Source organism: Rhea americana, unplaced genomic scaffold, assembly GCF_003343005.1.
Source record: "Rhea americana isolate MKP2758 unplaced genomic scaffold, rheAme1 scaffold_150, whole genome shotgun sequence".
NCBI lineage: Eukaryota > Metazoa > Chordata > Aves > Rheiformes > Rheidae > Rhea > Rhea americana.
Genome location: NW_028185595.1, coordinates 27,604 through 48,785, shown reverse-complemented (window position 1 = coordinate 48,785; position 21,182 = coordinate 27,604). Strand labels below are relative to the sequence as shown.

Below are 21,182 nucleotides of genomic sequence, written 5' to 3'. Positions count from 1 at the left end.
GTTTATCGAACTAAGATGTAACCACGTCTACTTATCCTAGAAGCACGTATACTCTTAGGCATTGCAAACTTTATTCCGAGACTTCGTGTTAAGTGCTTGATCTGTATTCCACTTTGTAAGATACCAGATAGTTTCCTTTATGATCTGAATAGGCAGTAGCGTTTTCCTAAGAATAGCCACTTTTTCTAACGAGGTTAAATAAGGCACAATTATATGACAGCAAAAAAAGTTAAAAATGAGAAACGTGATGTTGGTAGAAACCATTGGCTAGATAAGCTAGATGATATTTTAATAGCAAACTGTTAAAACTTCATGTTTCAGTGTAATAAACACACTTGAATTCTTTGCCAGTAAAGCTGTGCTAACTCACCTCCCTTTACCCGTTTGTGTTCTTATCCAACCAAGCTCTATTTTTTTTCAGCATGTTGGGAAAATCAGAGGTCAGTTTTGTATCAAATCATTGCATCAAGTACTCTGATCATCGCTCACAATTTTTTTTTCAATTACGTTGTAGAGTGTAATAAACATACCATTTTACTGAATTCTTTTAAATTCTGCTTTAAAAGATCTGAAATCTCTTGGATATTGAGCAAACAGCTTTCCAGAAAGAGACTTAGAAATCTGCCTTTGCTATTCTCCCTGACATAGTTTGTCTGAACTCTCATCCTGAGTATTCTGGAAATAACTTCATACAAGGGAATTAGTCTTCACCATTTACATAGCAAAGATAATTCAGGCCTCAGGATTTGCTAATGTATACATTTTTGTTGTTTTTAAATGAAATTGGTCTTTATGACTTTTGTCCTTCATAAAAAGAAAAGTTCATTTTATATCTGTGCTAATAGGTTAGTTTCACGGGTACCAAAGGATTTCCTTTTCCTTTGTTACAGGTACGATGTATTAACCATTTCCCACCTAACCATTAATGTTTCCAAAGAATTTAATCTTCCGGGCACGAACATCCCTAAATTTGTAATTTTGTACACGTTTTATGTACCTGTCAGAATAAGCTGCCAGAGCTCCATGTCTGGCCCAGCTGTATAGCAATGTAGTATAAAATCAGAGGAAGTTGTTTTGGAAGACTTTGTTTTGTCAGTATATTCTTTAACTAATTTTGTTGAAGATACCCTGCGTACCTCTCTGTTCTGCAAAGAGCTATTGAATTGTGGTATCGTGAACCTGCGTGTACAACCCCTATCTTGAAGCTGATGGCAGAATTCATGCAAAATAGGTAAGAAGCCCATGAAAATGAGATAAACGGTGTGCGGGACAACGGTATACATTCCCTGCTCCATCTTTTCCTGTTTTGCTTATCATCGTGATGTTTAACTTTCCAAACTTTAACAGTGCTATTTGCTTTTGTATTTTGGAACAAAATTTACAAACCGAACTTAGCTTTCAGTATCATTGTATTATTTTTACCAAAATGAAGACAAAAAATCGATTGTTAAGGATTTATTACAAGAACACTTGAGAGACTGCTGTGATTTTGTAATAAAAATCAGTGGAAATGTATGCTTTAGGTAGGGATAAATGCTGACTTTATAATCAAATATCTGAAAATAATCTGCACTCAGGATTTGCTAGGGGCTCAAGTTTTGCCGTAAGCCAAGCAGCATACGTATGTGCCTGTAAAACTGCAACTCCCTTTCCAGTTTTTTTTCCTTAATTCTTCTCCTAGCCAAAATAGGAAAGAATGTTATCTAAAACAGCAATATCTTTAATCAACTTGTAGGTAACTTTTCCCATATCTCAAATTTTCTCTGCGGGATCACTCGAATGGCCTCAGAATGATTCTGTGAGGTGATATCAATACTTTACATTGCAGGTGTTAGAATGAAATTTCTGTTTTACCACAAGTAAAAGAACAATTTATTTTGGGAAATTATCATTACACTTGGAAATATTTAGAGCAATGCCCAAAGGAAAAAGAAGGAATTTGAAATGAAAAATTGATAGTTAAAATGATCTCTCTGCTAGATATCTTCATGACCAAAGTAATTAGGGTTTTCAGCAGAGAAGCATGTGTTTTCATCATTTTTCATTTTGCCTTGCAAATTGAACTTGCAAAGGAAAGAAGTCTGGAAAAAAAAAAACTATTTGAAGTCTGGGAAAAAAAAAAGCTTAGTTAAACCTGTAATAGTTTAATTGGTGCAATGAAGTTTAGACCTGTCTCCCAGTCAAAAGCTAGCGCATATAACGTGCACCTGATTCCTGAACGGCTACATGGACCTTAAGGCAGAGTTCCCCATTTCTGGTTTGGACTGACGTGTTTGCTGTGACTTCCTCTTGTGTTTGCGTAGGTTATGTCTTTTATCCTGGTAGTAATGTAACAGATTGCTGGAAAAGTTTAATCTGTTTTTATTTACGGTACAGTACACAAGCAGTACAATCTAATACTGCTGCAGCTTATTTCAAGGAGAAGGTTGTTAAAACCTAAACACGGAGCTCTAATAACAGTAAACAAAAGCAAAGAGGATCTGCAACAGTAAGTCTTATGCAAAAGACAGCTCTTCAAGCTACTTTCTGTATTCATGTTATTCTTCTACCTATTGATATTCAGAAAATCTGCTTTGTTCCCCTTAGAAAACATCATCTGGGATGGAGTTTTTTCATGAGTTGTGTACTGCATTAGCTTTTACAGGTTAGAATGCATTATACAATATACTTCAACATGGTTAAAATATGTTGCAGAGTATCAGATTGTACATTATGCCATTCTGATATTTGTTTTTTGTTTGGTTGGTTCTTTTTTTTTTTTTTTTTTTTTTAACCTCTGCCAGCCATTTTCATTTGGTGCATATCAAATACACGGATGTTTTATACAGGGCACATTTTACTCATTTATAAAGACCCAGATTTACTGCAGAATTTGCAGCAAAGGACCCTGCAGAAATAGGGATTCAGACAACAAAAAACTGGGATTACAGCAAAGAAAGGTACCTGCTACTCTCTCTATGCTAGGGGGTCGTACAAGGACTCCACCTACAATCAGAAGTGCCAAATACATCAGCCAGGCAATACTCTGTTTTATATCACACAGTGATGACTCCTTTGCCATTCATTCTAAGTAAAGATTAAGGGTAAGTTTTGCTTATTTAGAAGCTTAAGACCTATGTCCAAATTTGACTTTTAAGTGCTCAATAGTTTTCACTTAGGCCTAAACTAGGAGTTAGGCAGCTTTATCGCATAGACATGTTGGAAAGATGCCACAGAGGCTTTGGCAAGATCTCTCTTGCATGTCCAGATTGGGAATAGAATGGTTCTTTTGGGCTTTGCTAATATATTTGCACCAGGTGAGAGAACATGATGCAATCTTCTTCAGGTCTGAATTGCCATAAAAAGCGTATGTTGCAATTTACATCAGAGAACTGGCTTATAATTGYCACAGATTTTAAGTAGCAGAATAACCAGTAGGGATTAGCTGATTTTAAAAGCAAGACAGATGCAAAAGGAAGGATAAAAGTATTGCCTAACTGCTTGGATGACGGAAGCATTGTAGTACTCTGCTGAACTGCGTGTGAACACCCGATGCTCACCACTCGCTATGCGAGGCAGTGTGCGCTGAGTTCCCACTTCTGGTTGAAGTTGTTTTGTCTTTTGTCATATGATATGATTTTTTTTTTGCAATATTTTTAGATAGCTGTAGTGTGCATCTAGTTGGATTGAAACCTACAATTAGTTTATCAAATAATTGTACTTTGTAATCAGCAAATACGTTCTTTTTATTTTAGGAATGAATCCATTGCAGGTTTCTGCTTTGATGACCATCTGAATATTTTTGCTGTTATTTTTTAGATCGCAACGTTTAAATTTTGATGTATCATCTCCAAATGGAATTCTTCTCTTCAGAGAAGCTAGTAAAATGATTTGTACGTACGGTAGGTATTCATTAATGTTTTCTCTGCAGTGTAATTCTTTGCCTGCCTTGTGATATAAAAATCCTGTTAGCTGTATTTCTGAGTGTTAATGGGTGTGTGGAATATGGAGCAGGACTGTGATATATACAGTGAGTATCATCCCTTTATATAGTACACAGCTTTTTGGTCCAGACCGTTGGAACTCATTTACATTCACAGATTGGGTTTCGTTCCTGTATCACTGTTACTTATATCATTTTTTCTGACTTCTCTGCTTGTCTTCCAGCAACTGTAAATATACGTCAGCAAAGATACAAATACGCACCGGGTRCTTGATCTAGACTACTGATTGATAGGTGTGGGTTGATTTTATGTATTCAAATTATATTTCAGCAGTTCCAAAACATAATAGAACTGTAACGGCTTTACCCTAGAGCACTGTTAAAAGTGTTTATAATAAGTTGCTCCATTTTACTACTCCCACTCACGCATGCAGCTGCAACAGGTCTTTGACACCAACCGTTTATATTAGAGTTAAGATAATTTTGTAGCTTGCAATTTTGCATTCTAAATATTTTGAAAGGAACATTACCAAGTTTTTGTAGAGCAGTGTCATTTGTAGTTTGTATAAACAGGAAGAATCATAAATGACTCATAAGTGTCCTGTTACTTTTGAAGAAAGAAAACTGGTGCATCGAATTTGTTATTACTGCATTCAGGTTGCATTTTGGGGGCTAGAAATTGTAAGTGTTACATTGCTGCCTATATGAAAAACTTCAAGTGTAATTTTGCATCTCATCTTTAGGGCAGACAAACAGTATATGCAGAATGCATAAAGCATTTACTTGCAGCAGAAAAAATTATACCCAATTAACTCTCACTTCCTATGAAACCATTTCTCTGTTTCTTTTTCAAGTATACCAAGGAGTATGGTGCCACATTTCTTGATTGTGTTCTTGGGTAAATTTATTAGAACGATTAAACAAAATAAAAATCAAGTTTTCCGTATAAGGAAAACTTCCTTATGTAAGGTGAACGTTTAGATTTTAATCTTAGTTGCTGTCAACTTTTGTATTTAATTTGCACTTCATTGCTGTAAGCTTTATGCTTAAAAAAAAAAAAAGTGTTGTTGCTTAGAGTTCCCTTGTCTTATGGTTCCTGGTCCCATTGCATTTAAATTTTTGTTTCCCTTTGTCCATGTTTTCCCCTCAATCCTTACCATCTTTTCTGCCCTGATGAAAAAGATGTCTTATCACTGGTCACCCATTCATCTTGGTTGTCAGCATCCAGTTTCTAAACCTTGCTGAGTCAGCCACAATAGTTGGCTTCAGCGTGTTTCATTCATAWCTTATGTCTACAAAACACTTTCTTAAAGAAACCTTTTGCTCTTAAATGCAGCTTTTATGGTGTGTAGGTGAGGTTCAGAAAATTGTCAGCCCTGAAGTACTGGTAGCTTTTGTGCCTGGAGAGCTGACATTTTCTGGTTCATGCTAGAATTTAATTATGCATTCTCGRGAAATCTCAGGACAGTGCAGATTTAAGATTTAAAGCTAAGGCATAGAGCTGTGGAGCCTGTTCAAGCCTGTACCAAACACCTATTGCCCTCTTYGTTAAATGATGCTTTTCATGGAAGGCATGTGGCAGCTACGGCATCTATTTGGAGATGTGGGTCATAGAAAGATGTGAAAGGACTACTAAAAGTGGAAGAAAGGTGGAAGTGGAAGAAAGCTTACACTGAATGTTTTATATATTTTCCATCAATGAATTTTTGAGAGAGATTTCTTTATTCAGAATCATAGTTCCTGTTTGGGTAGGAGGCTGTTGGTGTTTGGGCGATTGGGGGGGGGGTTAGTTTACTTTTAGAACACATTTCTATTATCATCAGCTTCTGAAAGAGCTCTGGATGATGTCTTTCCACCACTAAGGAAAAATTGTTTTCTCTAGTGTGAGAGGTTTTACTGCCCATTGTAAGTATTTCAAGGTACTACAATGAATTAGCCTTGAGTAGTTGCTATTAAAATTTTTTAGCATTTATCAGCAATTACCATTTTTGAGATTTCCATTCTGGGATAYAGAATAGATATAATTTGTTTAGAAATCTCTTGTATTGGATCCATTGCTTTATTTCTGTGTGATCTTTTGAACATACAAATCCCTATAAAAATGCTGATACTAAATGAATSAGTGTTCATTTCAAATGCTTTTCTGAAAACCTTAATATCTAAATTGTGCTTTAAAGTGTAAAGAAAACTTTATAGTAATCCATTCATTTTAGTACAGGATTTTCCCTACTTCTCTCTTATGTGTAATGATGTACAGAACATGGTTTTTTTTGTTTGTTTGTTTTTGTTTTTTTTGTTTTTTGTTTTTTTTTAAAGAAGGGGGGGGAGAAAAAGGAGGACTTGGTTATTCTTAAAGTTCACTGGCAACAAATTAAACAAGAAAAAAAATTTCCAGTTACAGCTTAGGTACACCTGGAACCTTCTTGGTCTGTAAGTGTAGGTATATATAAAAATGTGGTCTGATACATATCTCTGCACTGTCAACACTCAGGCGAGGGGTTAGTAACAGAAGCAGCATGGCATCAGATGATCATTCTCACCAACATCAAAACATGGTTCATTAGTGGTAATTGTTGTACAACTGAGTTTCCTAATCCTGGACAACTTGATCAAGGCAGTCTTGGATAACACGCAGATACTGTTGTGCAAATGGGACCTTCTTCAGGTGATGAAAATCATTTGGAATTTATTTTCTGTGTGGCTTTGTTCTCTGTAAGTCCGCTCTCTCCTGTACTGTTCTTTAAATGGGAATAACTTCTCTGAACAAGCATTTGGTAGCCTGGAGTATGGCACTTTCTTTTCACCTTAATTTTGGCGGAAGTTTGTGATGCCCGTTTATGTACGAACCTCCATTTACTATCTCTGTGTTCTGTAAAATGTATCCTTGGGTTTAAAAAAAAAAATGGAGAAGTCAGTGGGTTGAACTGTTTTTTTRTGTGGGGTGTGGATAGGTATGTGTGTGAGTATGGGTGCTGAAATCTCTTTTTTACTCCAGAGTAAGTATATACKTTTTTTCCTCCTCTAGACTGGTGGACAGTGATTACTTATGCTCTGATGCAAAACAGGAAAAAATCCCCAAATGCCTATTTTTAAGGTATGCTAAGCAGCTTCAGTTGACAGTGAATACATTTTAAAATACWTTTTTTTCCTGAAAATTAGCACCTCAATGAGTGCTTAATTCTGCTTAACAGATCTTGCCTTGTGTTCAGGGACCTCCTTCGGGCTGATTCATCGCGGATAGCGGTACAGCGCTGAAGACGAATTGCCACCAAAGTGTCTTTGTGGACGCTGTGCGGTCACGGGTGTACTCCCTGGTGCCGGATGCAGAAAGCCCATAGATAGTCGCTTGTCCTTGTTGGGGCTGGGCTGCTGCTCGGCAAAGGGTGTTGGGCCTTGGCCGTTGGGGCTAGAGCCAGCCTGACGGAGTGGGAGAGCGATTAAATAAGCAGCTGAGAGGAGAGAATTGAAAGGGTTTGGCACGGCCGAGTCTACCGTTCCTCACCCCCAGGATATTTCACTTTTAATTCTGTATGGGCAGCTCTCCTTGCTATGTGTCTGTRGACTCCCAGTTGTGTAGGAATGGTGTTTCGGTGCAGCTTGGGAGCATCTATTTCTTGTTCTGTGGTTTCTTTACATTTTAGTAAACCTCTTCCCTTTCATTACAGGAGACTGACATAAAAATAATACTTTCAATATGCTGTTTTTATTTATCTACATTCTGTCATGATATACTTTGATGTAAGTTTTTAATTTTGCTTCAGCTTTCAGCTGTTGGAGCAGTTACTGCTCAAGGTCAGCTAGGAGGTTAGCCACAGCAGCACAAAACAATTTCCTGCTCTCACAGCCCAGGTAGCATTTGGATGTGGATTAAATTTTGCCACGTTTTCCAGTAGCCAGACACAATTATTTCTAATGAGCTTTAAATTGCTTCTCCAACATGTATTTCAAAACTTAGTGGGGTAATCCGTTCTGTCTAAACTTAGTTGTAAAACTGATTCTTGCTGTATAATAGGTATTTTTAATCAGCAGCTTAGTTTAAAAGTGTTCTCAGTTACTGCTCATCTCCCCTCCTTTTTTTCACAATCGTTGTTCCGCARTATGGACTCAGACTTGATAGCCTGTTTTTTTTTTTGGCAAATTTATCTTGGCTGTGCGCATGTGCTGATTTTTTGTACTGATTTGAGAGATTTTACACGTGTTTTGTTGTTGTGGCAGCTTTAAAAAATTAGTTGTGAAGCTAGTTCTCATCTTTGATTCATGTTTTACTTTTTTTTTTTTTTTTTAATATATATATGGCCGCTTCCTTATTCTGCCCTAACATTTTAAATGCCTGGGAAGTGTATATTCAAAACCGTCCATCTGGGGCAGCAGTGAATAATAAAAAATATGAAAGGGGAAAAGGCACAATATAAATTTTTACTTTATAAATAAAATAAATTCTCACAACCTTTGTTTAAGCTCACCAAAGTCATTTTTTAACTTCCATCCAGTTCTCACACATTAAAACACAATTTAGTTGTATTGTTATAAATACTGCTTATTGGACTGAGATGTAGAACAGGCCCTGCTGAAATGAAACTCAGCCATAAGGTAATGATATTTGTCTGATAGTTGCTGCTGTAAGAAGCAGTTAGGAGGACAGGGAAAGGGAAGGTGCTCATCCTGACGTGCTCCCGCTGGGCAGAGAGCCTTAAGAATTTGGTGTAAGTTGATTTTTTAAAAATTTTATTTTTAACACTCAATAGTGACACCAAAACTTGCCTGAGCAGTCGCTACAGAGTTTTCATTTTGGCAAGAACATAATTTAGAACATAATTTTTAAATTATGTAGGCAAAAGATCATTATTACATTGATTTCATTTCTTGTTCCTTTTAACAATAGAAATGAATAAAAATATATTTTGGTCCTCAACTACAGGGATTATAAGTGTAAACAGATCCTCCGTGGCTAAGGAGCCATTCTTGACCTGATTCCAAGCACCTCACTCAATTAGTTTATGTTCAGTAGTATCTGTGGTGTGTGAAAATATTCCCCTGAAGCTCCTGCTAAATGTTACAACTACATCATTTTTTCTTTTTTTATCTAGTCAGGCATAGCACCATGCTACTTATTTTTTTTTTCAATAACTAATGCTAAAGCGCTACTCTTTGTTCTAGCGCTCYATCCACTGACTCATAGGTTGATGGCTTGGGGCACTGGTGAAAGGGACCACGAGGTCTTTCACCTCTGCTGCTGATCTGGACTCAGCTGTTCCTGCTCCTAGACCCTTTTAGAATGGGCCCACAAGCGCAGAACAGTTCTCTGTGGGCACTATCCACTTGCAAAAAGCAGCTTTTTGTCTCGCACTAATTCCAAATTCCTCTCCGGGTTTTCACCAGAAGGCTAGGCACTGATCTGCTCTTCTGCCCTGCCTGCCCRGGGTGAGGGAGCGGGCTTTGTGCCTGCCGATATTGAATGTGTTATGTTGATAAACAGAAAGTTTTAATTATAGAGTCTTTTTTCCTGCAATAGTAAATGATGGAAGATCTGCCCTAGTGTGTAGCTTCTGGACTTTGTGTTCCGAGGCTGAAGTATTCCTAGTGTCTTTCCAGCTCTTTCCTCAACATTCTGTTTTTTCCATTGACTTCCAATTAATTTCCATATTAAGTAGCTAATTGCCACTTTGACAGGTCCTGAGCTCTTTCCGTCTGTTGTTGCATATTTTACCAAGTACTTCAAGGAGCTCGGACCCCCTGGTGCCATGCTGGGAGAGTTCAGCGATGACGTCAAAGGCGCTCCTTGCCCTGGGAATAGGATTTTGCCTTGCCTGGTTTCTGCAGCCAGATATGTATTTGTATTATTAAAGTAGAACTTTTCAACTGAGCATTTAATAGTGGAGAAAACCAAATAAGGCTACATTAAGAAATTTTATCTTTTTGTCCGTTGTTGTAAGCATTGTATGCTGTTTATACAGTGGCTTTCAAAAACAACAAAAAAGTATGCTCCTTCCTACTTTATCTCACAAACAGAATTGAATTTTTTTCTAGAATTTGAAATTCACAGATTTTCTCATTTACATTCAAGAGTAAGTCATGTCAAAAAGATAAACGCTAATTCAGATGACATGGCTGGGATGTCTTAAGTGGTTACTGTAGGAGGCTAAAAGGAATTTACCTTTTTTAATTTTAATTTTATTCAAAGGTAATCTCTAGGTAATGTAAAGTATTACAGTAAACACTATCCAAGTACATGAGAAGAAGATCTTCTTTTTCTGATGTGTTCTGCTTTTTAAAGACAGTCTTTTGGATAGAAGTCATTCTTAAGGTAGTTCTGTAGTTGTAGTGATGCCATTCCCACTTCTTACAGGCCTCAGTTACCACTTCTAAGTAATTCCCTGGTTGGACTCATAGTCTTTTTATTATACTGGGGTACTCCTTTACGATCTGCCAGATATGCTGCCTTGTATTAGATTGAAGTGATGAAGAACATTAATGTTTTAAATGGTAACTGTCCTCCTCTTTATGATATTGCATTAACCTATACCAAATGGGTAGTATTTTGATGTGTGACATGTTTAGAAACAATGTTTTCCATCTCCTTTTTCGAAGTGTAAAATGTAAGTTCTTCCTAGTTGGTAATAAGTAACATGAAGAAAAAAGAATCACAGTAAGRCAGGAATATGATCCGCAGATGGGAATTTGCATGGGTGGAAGCGAGAGCTGTGTGGAGGCTCAGTTTCGTATCAGGCCTTAATACGTATTAGACAACATTATGTCCTTGTGCTTTTATTAGTTTAAACATTAGTTGTGAATGGACACCAGTAATTGCTACGCTACTATTTAGTAGCCAACTGTGTAAGGGGAAGAAAAGCAATTCAATTGTTTTGGCTGCTGTTCTGTGGCTTCTGCGRAAGTTCTGGGTTCAGTTCTTCTGGGTTCAGTTCCCAGGTTCACCACTGTGATTTCTGGGCGATCTCAGGCAAGAGTTTTKGGGGCATGTTTGCATAGCCTATTAGAGAAGCCAAATCTATTTGTCATACCTGCCTCTCGCAGCTGGCAGTGATTGAGGTTTTAAACAGCGAATGGTCCAATTCACTTGCTGCTCCTTGAGCCAAGGTGTTGTGATAGTCACAACAACTAAGTTAGATAGCTAAAGCCGATGAGTTGAGCGTTTGCACTGTAGACTCTTGTGCTTTTATTTGTAGGAATACTTTTAAAAATGCAAGCTTATGTGTCGTTTTTGTCTAGTTTACAAGCAGGAGGTACTACTGAGTAATAACGGAGTATTAGAGCAGGCAGTTGGTTTTTAGTGCAAGCCAGGCTTGCCAAGGRCAGTGTCACTTGGGGTTGACCTGATGAGGCTGCCTCATGGTAGAACTTCAGTGCTTCGTCTTTGCTGTGTTCCTTTCCGCTATTTTAACTCACTTTCGTTAATTACTTAAGGTTACAAAAACATGTTTTAGTCATGAAGACAAACTAACTTGGAGTGGTGTGAAGATGAGCATTAAATTATTACAAGATACTTAGAAAACGTGATCGTGAGGCCTTATGAATAGTTAGGTTGGTATGGAGGATTGCGGAGGATCTACTGTGCTGCTGCGCAGTGGCTTGAAAAGCGATTATTGCCTGTTAATATAATAGCAACAGCAAATATTTACAGTTAGCTGCAATTTTTACATTATAAACATGGAGTTTAATTAAAGTCATTCCCATCTGTGACTGGTAAAATAGAGGCTTTTATAATGGTCATATTTGTTTTCTGAGGGATATATTAAGTGTATGTATACATCAGCAATCATCCCAAGAGACCTTCATGATAATGGGTCAAAACCAGGCTATGCTACAGCATGTGAAACTATAAAACYATGTGTTGCAACTCTGTTCAGATTAAGGAATTCATGGTAATGGACCCAGTCATGGGTGTAAATCAATAGTGGAAATTCCACAGCTTTTATTTTTATTTTTGCATTCTAATTCTTTGGTTGCTTTTAAGCTCTGGTCATGCCTACCTGACTGATCTTTTACATCAATTGCAGAAACAAATTTTCATGCAAATATTAATGAAAGGCAAAAAAATGGAATTTAGATAGTGCCATCAAAATATTGTAGATTTTCAACTGCTTATATAAGTTTCTTTCTTTCTTTCTTTCTTTCTTTTTATGAAAACAGGTAATCAGATCCTCTCTCTTGGGACTCTGTCAAAAGATCAGGTTTATCCGTTGAAACTCAAGGGCATTTCCATCTGTTACTCTGCACTCAAATCTGCCTTATGTGGAAATTATGTCAGCTTTGGCGTCTTCAAGTTGTATGGGGACAACCACTTTGACAATGTACTTCAGGCCTTTGTCAAAATGCTGCTTTCAGTATCCCACAGTGACTTGCTAGTAAGCAATTACTCATCTTGGGAGTCTTTACGTGAAATATGAAATAACACCACCACAGGCTTTGTATTGTTATAATGAGACAGAGGGATCTAGAACAGCTCAAACGCAGCTTTCAGCCCAATTACTTGGATTTATTTATATAGTGACGTCTAAAATGGCAGGTATGGTAGGACTGCGTCTGAGACAGCAGCGTTTCCAGAATTTTCAGTAAGTTTGTCTTGAAAAAGCGAAGAGCCCGATTCTGGCCCTTTTGATATTTGTACACCTCTTTAAGTTGCCTGGATGCACTGTCAAACATCCCGACAGATTCAGCTGCTCTGCAATTAGTTTCAGTCTGTAAGTTGTAACTGTGTATTTTCTACAAGATTTTTAACTTCGTACAAGATTTTCTGTGAGATTAAAATCTTTAAACTCAAGTACGCTATTTTGGTGTCTTGACACCATGTTTTTACCTCTGTGGGAAGACAGCAAATCTTGTGCCCTATCAGCCTGAATTAGAGCTGCGACACTTTTTTGATGCCGTTTTTGTTCACAGCTGCCATTTTCTCGCAGCAAGGGACAAGCCAGATAGATAGAGATGGTTAATACCCAGATTGGTGCCGGCCACAAAAAAAAAAAAAAAAAAAAAAAAAAATCCACAGTCCTTAGAACTGGAAAAGTTGCTGTCAGACCAAATTAGTGTATTGGCTGTATAGCAAAATATACACATTTGGCACTCTCCTAGCAACTGTAAAAATAAATGCCTTAAATAAGGGTCATTAAGAGGAAGATGCTGGTTGTGCCAGCGGGTTCAGGCAGGTGCCTTTGCCTTCACGGACCCTGGTGGAAGTCAGTGAGCTGAAGTACAAAAGCGTATCTCAGAGAGGCTTTGGGGAAATGTGTGATAAACCTCAGGAAGGCTTCCTGCCGGCTGCCATCCTGTCGAACTGATGCCCTGAACACCGGGGAATGCTGCTTTTACTAGACTGAGAGCTGCGCAGCAGGGGAAAGCGTGATACCGTTATGGTATTACAAAGGGTTTATTTTAGATTAATAGGGAGCTTACAGTCTATGGTAAATTTGAAAAGTAGAAATATACCATAAAACAGAAAATATTTTATCTGTAAAAAGGTCCTGATTTAATGGCTAAATTATAATTGATCACATGATAAAAAAACGTAAAATAATTTTTCTATCAACGGTTAATGTTGATAATACCCACATTTACTATCAATGTATACTTTCTTTTTCAGCAATACCGAAAACTAAGCCAGGCCTACTACCCGCTTTTGGAGTGTCTGACCCAAGATCATATGAGTTTCATTACCAGTTTAGAACCCCAGGTCCTAATCTATATTCTTACCTCAATATCTGAAGGACTTACTGCACTAGGTAAGAATTACTTAAACTCAGCTAAAGAAAGAATAGGTACTTAAGGTTTATTTGTATCTCCAAGTTAATGGAGAGATTTTCAGCGAAGCTCAGGCAGAAGTAAAATGTCTTAGTATGCAGACAGGAATCTGCGGGGTTTTGTTTTCATTTGATCAGCACAGCTGTTGTATAAATAGTGCCTATTCTGCACAGGTATGGGATGATTTCAGAAATCTAAAGATATCTCTATCAGTAGAAAAGAGGAACTTGATTTTTTTTTTAATTATTCAGTGYTTCCTGTGTGTAATTCCACTTCAGAGTGGAATCAGTGCAACAGAAGCATACTTTGAATGACGATAAAAATGTAGCAGCCTGATTGCAGGTCATTTAGTTCTTTTKCACTGTTAAATGTACTCTTTTTACCAGATTACTGTCTGAAAATTTTATCTGGGGAGGGACTGGTTAAAATTCATTTGAGATACAGAGAAGGAGACAAGGCATTTAGGGGAACAAAAAATAAATTAATTACATTTTGGTCACGCAAGAATATCATGCATTTATGCAAGAATATCATGCATTTATACATTTTTTGACTAGGAAGCTGCCTAAAACCTTACTGTAGTCCTCACTGATTAGGGTGATGTATTAAGAGAAAAATGGGGATGTCTAACAGTTGTGTGTATAGATGTTTCTCTGTAATAACTAGTGTTTCTCATTACCGCCAAGTGTCAGTCAAGCCCCATAGGAATGCGTGAATGCAGTGAGACTCACAAAGCATTTGCTATGTTAAACACATTCAGCAGTTTCTGCTGCAAGAGGGAAACCAATCTTAGAGAGAAAATGGGAAGTGAATAGCTAAGCAACAGTAGTAAAGAAGTATTCAAGTCATTTTATTATATAATGCTGAAATCCATCTTCCCCCAAATATTTTGAGTGCTTTGTCATTTATAATGATAGTACAGCAATTTCAGCCTGTAGGATGGTTCTGCTGTGAGTCTGCRTGCTTATTGTTTGCAAATGAATATATTGTGCTGAAGGTTGCTTTGATTGACAGCCACCAATTTAGCAGGCTGTGTTTGCCATCTCTGCTGTTATTCCACATTACATCTCTTCCATTTGAGCTATTGGCTATCTTCATTTTAGTGATTCACTTAACTTATCAACTTTACTTTAACAATCTCTAGTTAATTTGTCACATCRTACATCCTTGTGCCCTTGGTAAGTGGGTGAGTGTAACCCAGTGCACCTATTTTTCAGTGAATTGCATCAATGCCACAAAAACGTCCCCCCCTAATAGTAGGGTCAGGGGTATAAGCCTTCGGAAGGAAAATYGTGTTTTAAACTGATCAGAACATTCAAGACATTTCTGGAAATGCTTATAAAAATGAAATAGCTAGCCTTTTATTTTAGAARTTAAATACCAAGAGATCACTTCTGTTTCCTGGAAAAAGGTGTCTGACGTTCCCCCATGCCCTCTATGCATGTGAAACCTTTGAGGCTCTCACTGTGATCAGCTATAGGATAAACATTCCCCAAATCCTTTTTTCTAAGGAATGTGCATTCTGTTTCTGGATAAATACCTTGCTTGATTCCACATTTTATAAATCCTATGGAAGAGTACGTATGCCTTAGGAAGCCCCTGGCTGTAAATCAGCTATAATGGAAGTCCTCATCTGAGCTTTTCTTGTGAAGATAAACACTCCAGTAGTTTTCTTCTAAAGTGTTTACCTGGCTTTTTCACAGCTGACTCAGTGGATCAGAGCCTTTTAATGTAGTCTGCCTGGCATGTTGTCACTAATTTCTGTGAAGCTTTTCTAATTCTCATATGATTAATAGTATAGTATGCTATTCATTGAGGAAAACGTAAAACATTTTTTCTGTCTCGCTGCCTAATTTAGATGTTAAATTGCTAAATCCATTTACTTTCCAGGTTTAGTCTCAAAGGGAAATAATACTGGTATTGAACTGTAAGGAAGCGAAGGACAGGGAAAATACCACTTAACTCTGTCTCCTTATCTTTATGTGAAAAACGGCACAAAATCTTTTAATTTACAGTGATTCAGTAATGTCATCAAACTGTTCCAAACCAATTCCCCTTCAGCATGCTGTTGTCATAGTGTTAAGACCAAAAGATACCCTCAAGTTACTTTGTTTTTTGTTGACTTTTGGGGGGATAACATAAYCCATTCCAATGTACATACTCAGCATTCAGTTACGTGAGCTAATGGCTGATTGGGATTACCTACATAAGGCAAACAAGCAGAGATAATTAAAAAGTGTGTGTTAATTGAGCCCTGAAAAAACATAAAATGAATGCATACTGGAGAAGAAGAAAACAAAAAGGGSCAGTTGATGATGGTGATGATGACCGATGCCTGGAGTCATCAGCCTCGTCCCTTCCCCACCAGCAGCACCTGCCTAGCCAGCAGGTGTTGTCCACGGAGCCCAGTTTTGTATGAACAAAGTTGTACTGACCTGTGACTGGAGCCACGCTGACACACGTGGAGCTAGTTTGGGCATCTTCTGCGACCACAGCCTGCTTGCTTAACCYTCCTCCCCCTAAATTAGTTCAAAAATAATAAGAGCTGACTGGAAGTAAGAAACTTGGTTTGACTGCATTTTTTCCGGAATATCCAAGCTTTCATCTGAGCGTTTTTATTACCCTGTCTCTATTTTCCATCCGTTTCTTCTCTCTATAGCCCAGAATTGGTAGCTCCTTGTTTCACTTGTTTATTCTATTTATTTGGTTGCCTGGCTTGTCTCATTAAGATTTAGTGAGAAGCTATTCTGCTCCACCACAAGGTTCCACATGCCCAGAAGAGTCATTCAAGGGAGTTTGCTTGACGCTCCCTGTCTGTTATATCCTTGCAATCAAAAGGAAAAATGAGCATAGAGAAGCATATTTGATATATAGTTATGGGCAAATTTAAGTAGCTCTTAACACTCATATCAGATTCTCATGAGCAAATGATAACATAGACCTGTCTGCTGTCCTGCTAAAATCACTTACTGTCGAATGTAAAATATCTGTTTGTACAGTATCAGCATGTTTAGAACTACTGCTGTTTTGTAAACTGATGATAGTGATTTACTTTGTATTATTCAATTTAAAAAGAAATAGAGTTAAGCACTGGTTTAGAAATACAGCAGAGCCCTCCTATGAAATATGTATTTTCAAATATCTCAGTTGTTGTTATTGATGGTGATTCAATTCCACCTTGAATTGCATTTCCAGTTTATATGCGGGACTCTCTTAGTTGAGAGCACAACGAACGCCAGATTCTGCTGTCTACTCTGGCAAGAATCATAACTTTGAACTTAGCCTGGTKCAGGCAACGTTTTCTAAGAACCTGCTCTGTTAAATTCAACCTTAGGAAATCCAGTGGTCCAGTGGAGACAGAGTCAAGACATCCCAGCTCACTTCTGTGAGCTGTTAGATCACTTCAACCTCCTGCTGTAAGTCAGCCGGATGTTTTGGAGAATCAAGTCTTAGGAGTCCATTTGTAGCTGGCTTTCCTGTAAATATTTTCTCARTATTTATTTGAGAATGCTGTTAGAAAAATACAGTAAGTTTTTAGRTGGCAAAGAGTTAACAGTGTCAGCACAGAGCTTAAGGAGTTAAACAGACACAGATCAAAATACTTCAGTGTCTAGAGGGATGTGTTTAAATGAACACTGCAAGGTTGGCAGGCCTCCAAATTAGCATAGTTTAAAGAATTCAAAGTACATTTAATTGGATCCTTCTAATCCCTTTTCCCTCAAAATGAGCATTTTAACAGTTTAATTCCTTTTGCAACCCCCACACATCTCTTACTCCAGTGGCCCATCTAAAATAAATACTGTGAACTATAAAGGGCCCAGAGAAGTTCTAGCTGAAGTCAGTGGAAGCAGGATGGAGTCCTAAATGCTCCTCTCATTTGGATATGATGTTTGCAATTGCAGAGAATCTCAGTTATGGCTAAACCGTGCACTCAGCAAAATAAAGCAGTGAACGCGTACACACAGCTTCAGCTGGTGTTGGTATCCTGAGGAACCAGCAGTTCTTTAAAAATGTGTCTCTTACCAAAACTACAAAACTGGAGCTGAGAGAGGTCACAGTTGCAAATGTTAAAGTTGCAGCCACTGTTCATGGGTGCAAGAAATCTCTCTGGTGTCAGGCCAGAAGGAAACAGCAGCTGGTAAGGGGGAAGGGCTGCACTACTATTTTCAAGAGGAAGACGAAAGGAGAGTGCRTGAGCAACAAGGACCAAAACACTATTATCCTCATCATGCTGATGCATATAAGTGAACAGAATCCTCTTTCACAGCAGCGGCACAGCAGGCAACACCTAGCAACAAAATAACTTACATAAATCAGGCAGACACATTTACTCTGCAAATAGGTTTAAGCTTTTAATCTCCCTTACTTACAGAAACAGTAAGTAAAGATATGAAGTGGCTTTTGCTTCTGCTTTCCAACAGTATCCTTTGCTGTCATGAATTTCTGTTTTGGGGACATTTATGAAATATTAGCCAGTGACCAGCCATACTTAATATATTTTAACCTACTTGGATTATTAGCTCTTAAATAAAGCAACCGCTGCCTTTTCTGTGATCATCTTTTTATTASCTTTCACGGCCCTGGTTCGTTCGCTGCCTGACATACTAAATGTAAGCTACGAGGGGCAGGGAAGCATTATGAAATACTGTTTGATAGAAATCTTGACAATAACTCTTTGGATTTAACCTTGACTCTTCAGGAGGGAGATCAAAACAGAATTTTAGTTTGCAGGCATCCAGAGTCCTMTGAATGTGGAGCTGAATACCAACCAGTAAAATCACACTGTGCACTTCTCAACTTTCAGAGCAGTGGCTGCATTCACACAGGATCCCACAAAAATTCATAGGACTTTTAGTACATGGAGATATCCAGGCACTCATAAAGTGAAGAACTGATACCACTGTGTGGAGAAGTAATCTCCAGAGCTGGCCACTTCATACATCAGAAATAGTCTTGTTGATGTATCAGTTAGTCTAAGGTCAGAAAGATTACTGAAGTTAAGCTCTCCGAGTATCAAAATATCGTTTTTAATTTTTCTTTAACGTAAACAATTTGAAAACTACTTTTTTTTTTTCAATGCAGATACAATTGTCTCCTCCAGCTGTTGCGCTAGTTTAGACTACATTGTTACCTACCTCTTCAAGCACATAGCTAAAGAAGGCAAGAAGACCCTAAGATGTAGAGCAGTTTCACAGGATGGACAAAGATTGCTTCATTTCATGCAGCAGAACCCGGAAGTATTACAGCAGGTGAATCATTAAATTTCTGAATTTTTCTGATTTTCTAATGGTATTGAACACCAGGGTAATGTTGACCATTTAGTAACAGAACCAATCTCCGTAAGCTGGTAGGCAACCCTGAGCAGCTTCAACTGGSTTCTCATGACAGCTGAAGATGGAAGGTATTTTTTGTCATGCTGAAAAGCGTAGGTACTATACTTTGCTCTGTGTTCCCATCTTAAAACTTCTTATTTGTGTTTCATTTTTGCTCACAAAATAAGGTATGCGAGATCGATGCATTTCTGTAGAAAAATGGTACAGAAAACTTTCTAAAATATTTTAGGAGGAGGAAGAAGAATTTATGGCGTTGAACCACACATTTTGATAGTTAGATGTGTATGTTGAAAGACTGTTCGCTATTGAGTTTGAATATTTTATTTTGCAGTAGGTGAGTCATAGTTAGATTTTTTTTTTTTTTTGGCTAAAGATAAAATACAATAGAAACTAAATTTGGTGCTTCTGAAAAGGAAGTGGTCGCTGCAGTGCTTAGGAAAGATTTACCCTTCCCAACTTGTTCGTGTTTATTATAGCCCAAGTGCATTATGGTGAGATCAAGATGTTAATAGTTACATATTTCCAAATTTACTTCATGCCACATTCCATTAGAATTTCACTATGCTATTTAAACGTGCTTATGTACAAGAATCCCTAGATTCCTGATACAGCTCCAAAGAYGCCACTGCAGGAGACACATTTCACAAGTCTGGAAGCTGTAACAAAGAGAGAAGTTGTTATCAAAGTGCAGGTGGCTATTGTAGTTATCTTTGTGTTTTTCTAAAAGACATGCTGTCGTTTGGAGAAAAACTGTACAGTTACAGTCATCACACGGCTGTTACTGTCATTTCTTTATTATTGTCACTGAAGTTAAAAAGTAATGTAAGTAATACATTCCTGAGAGTATATAGGATATTGTGAGAGTATCAGTAATGTTTATTATTGACATCATTATCAGAGTATGATGTGATTTCCTTGTCACAGTACTCATGTTTTACTTGTCTAACAGGAGTTTTGCGGAAACTAGCAAAGAAGTTAGTCATGTCAGCTTATTCAGTATGGTGGCTTGTGTACAAGGATTTAAACGTAGAGGACAGAGTAGCAACCCGGACTCGGGACTTCCTTGCATTTGCAGCATCCTTAATGTAGTATTTGATCTGTTAATATGCAGTAATCTTTCAATTTACAGCATATGACTAAGCAGTGATCTGTCTTTATTAACTTCCTATTCTGTAGAATATATTTATTTTGAATGCAGGCTTTCACGTACTCTTTTAAATATTAATGGCTGGTCTCCAGTAGTCAGCATAAATATGATTTGCATTAGCACCAGTCATATCATGTTGAGTGCCTCTGATGTCAACTGCTCGGTGTACTAATATCTGACATCATCTCCYGGGGTCGCTGACAACTTTGACCTTTATTCTCATGCACAGTTTCTGTAGTCTCAGAAGCTCTTTTGAATTGATTTGAAATTTTGACTCTTCCCTTTATGAGGCAGTAAAATTGATAATTATTCAGATGGGAACGGAGCACTGAGCGAAAAATCAATTCCACCCGCTCTCTGCTGCGTATAAAATTACTTGCGAGTCTGCTGGACTGAACGGATGGCCAAGGTAAAAGCAGCAGGCAGGAATCGTGCAGAGGATTAGCTGGACGAAACTAATAGCCTGAAGGGATGGCTTTTGAGATGAGGGAGTGGGCCGGTTGGGGGTTATTATCAGCAATGATGGGACTCATTGATCATATGTTTACATCAGGTTTCCACTGGGTTATAAATCAGCCCTGAATGGAAACGCAACCCAAGGCCTCGCTCTTCACCGGAGGGACGAGGTATTAGATTATTCTCCTTTTCACACTCGGATGAAAAGTGAGACATTGATTATTCATCGGCTGGCCATTAAACACTGTTTTTATAGATGATTTGACTATCATGGAAGCTAATGAACAAGGTTGCTGCTTCATAACCAGCGGTTTCAGTTTTCAAGACATCTGTGCCGGTTAAGTAATGCATAACCCTATTAAAAGGAATGGGTTACAAATTGCTTAACAGTGCTGAAAAACTAGACCCTAATGACTAATTGYGCTTGGAGTTTAGAGAGGTTTGTCAGCTCTTTAAACTAAACTGATGCAATGATAACTGCAATTATTTACTAGTCGCAACACTTTCTCCAGGTGGGTCTCCGCAGGCCACGGCGCTGCTTCGCTTTCGAGCAGAGGGAAGCTGCTCTCGG

The 21,182-nt window shown here is 37.9% G+C and overlaps 1 protein-coding gene across 1 annotated transcript in view; it reads left to right on the top strand.

The window, feature by feature from the left end:
- The window catches only part of RANBP17 (RAN binding protein 17), a 161,363-nt gene that overhangs the window by 116,488 nt on the left and 23,693 nt on the right, over positions 1-21,182 (top strand). The window contains exons 21-25 of the mRNA XM_085299592.1: positions 1,124-1,231; positions 3,799-3,881; positions 12,071-12,285; positions 13,518-13,656; positions 18,758-18,924. Coding sequence (XP_085155718.1) covers positions 1,124-1,231; positions 3,799-3,881; positions 12,071-12,285; positions 13,518-13,656; positions 18,758-18,924 — 712 coding nt within the window. The remainder of the gene's footprint in view (positions 1-1,123; positions 1,232-3,798; positions 3,882-12,070; positions 12,286-13,517; positions 13,657-18,757; positions 18,925-21,182) is intronic.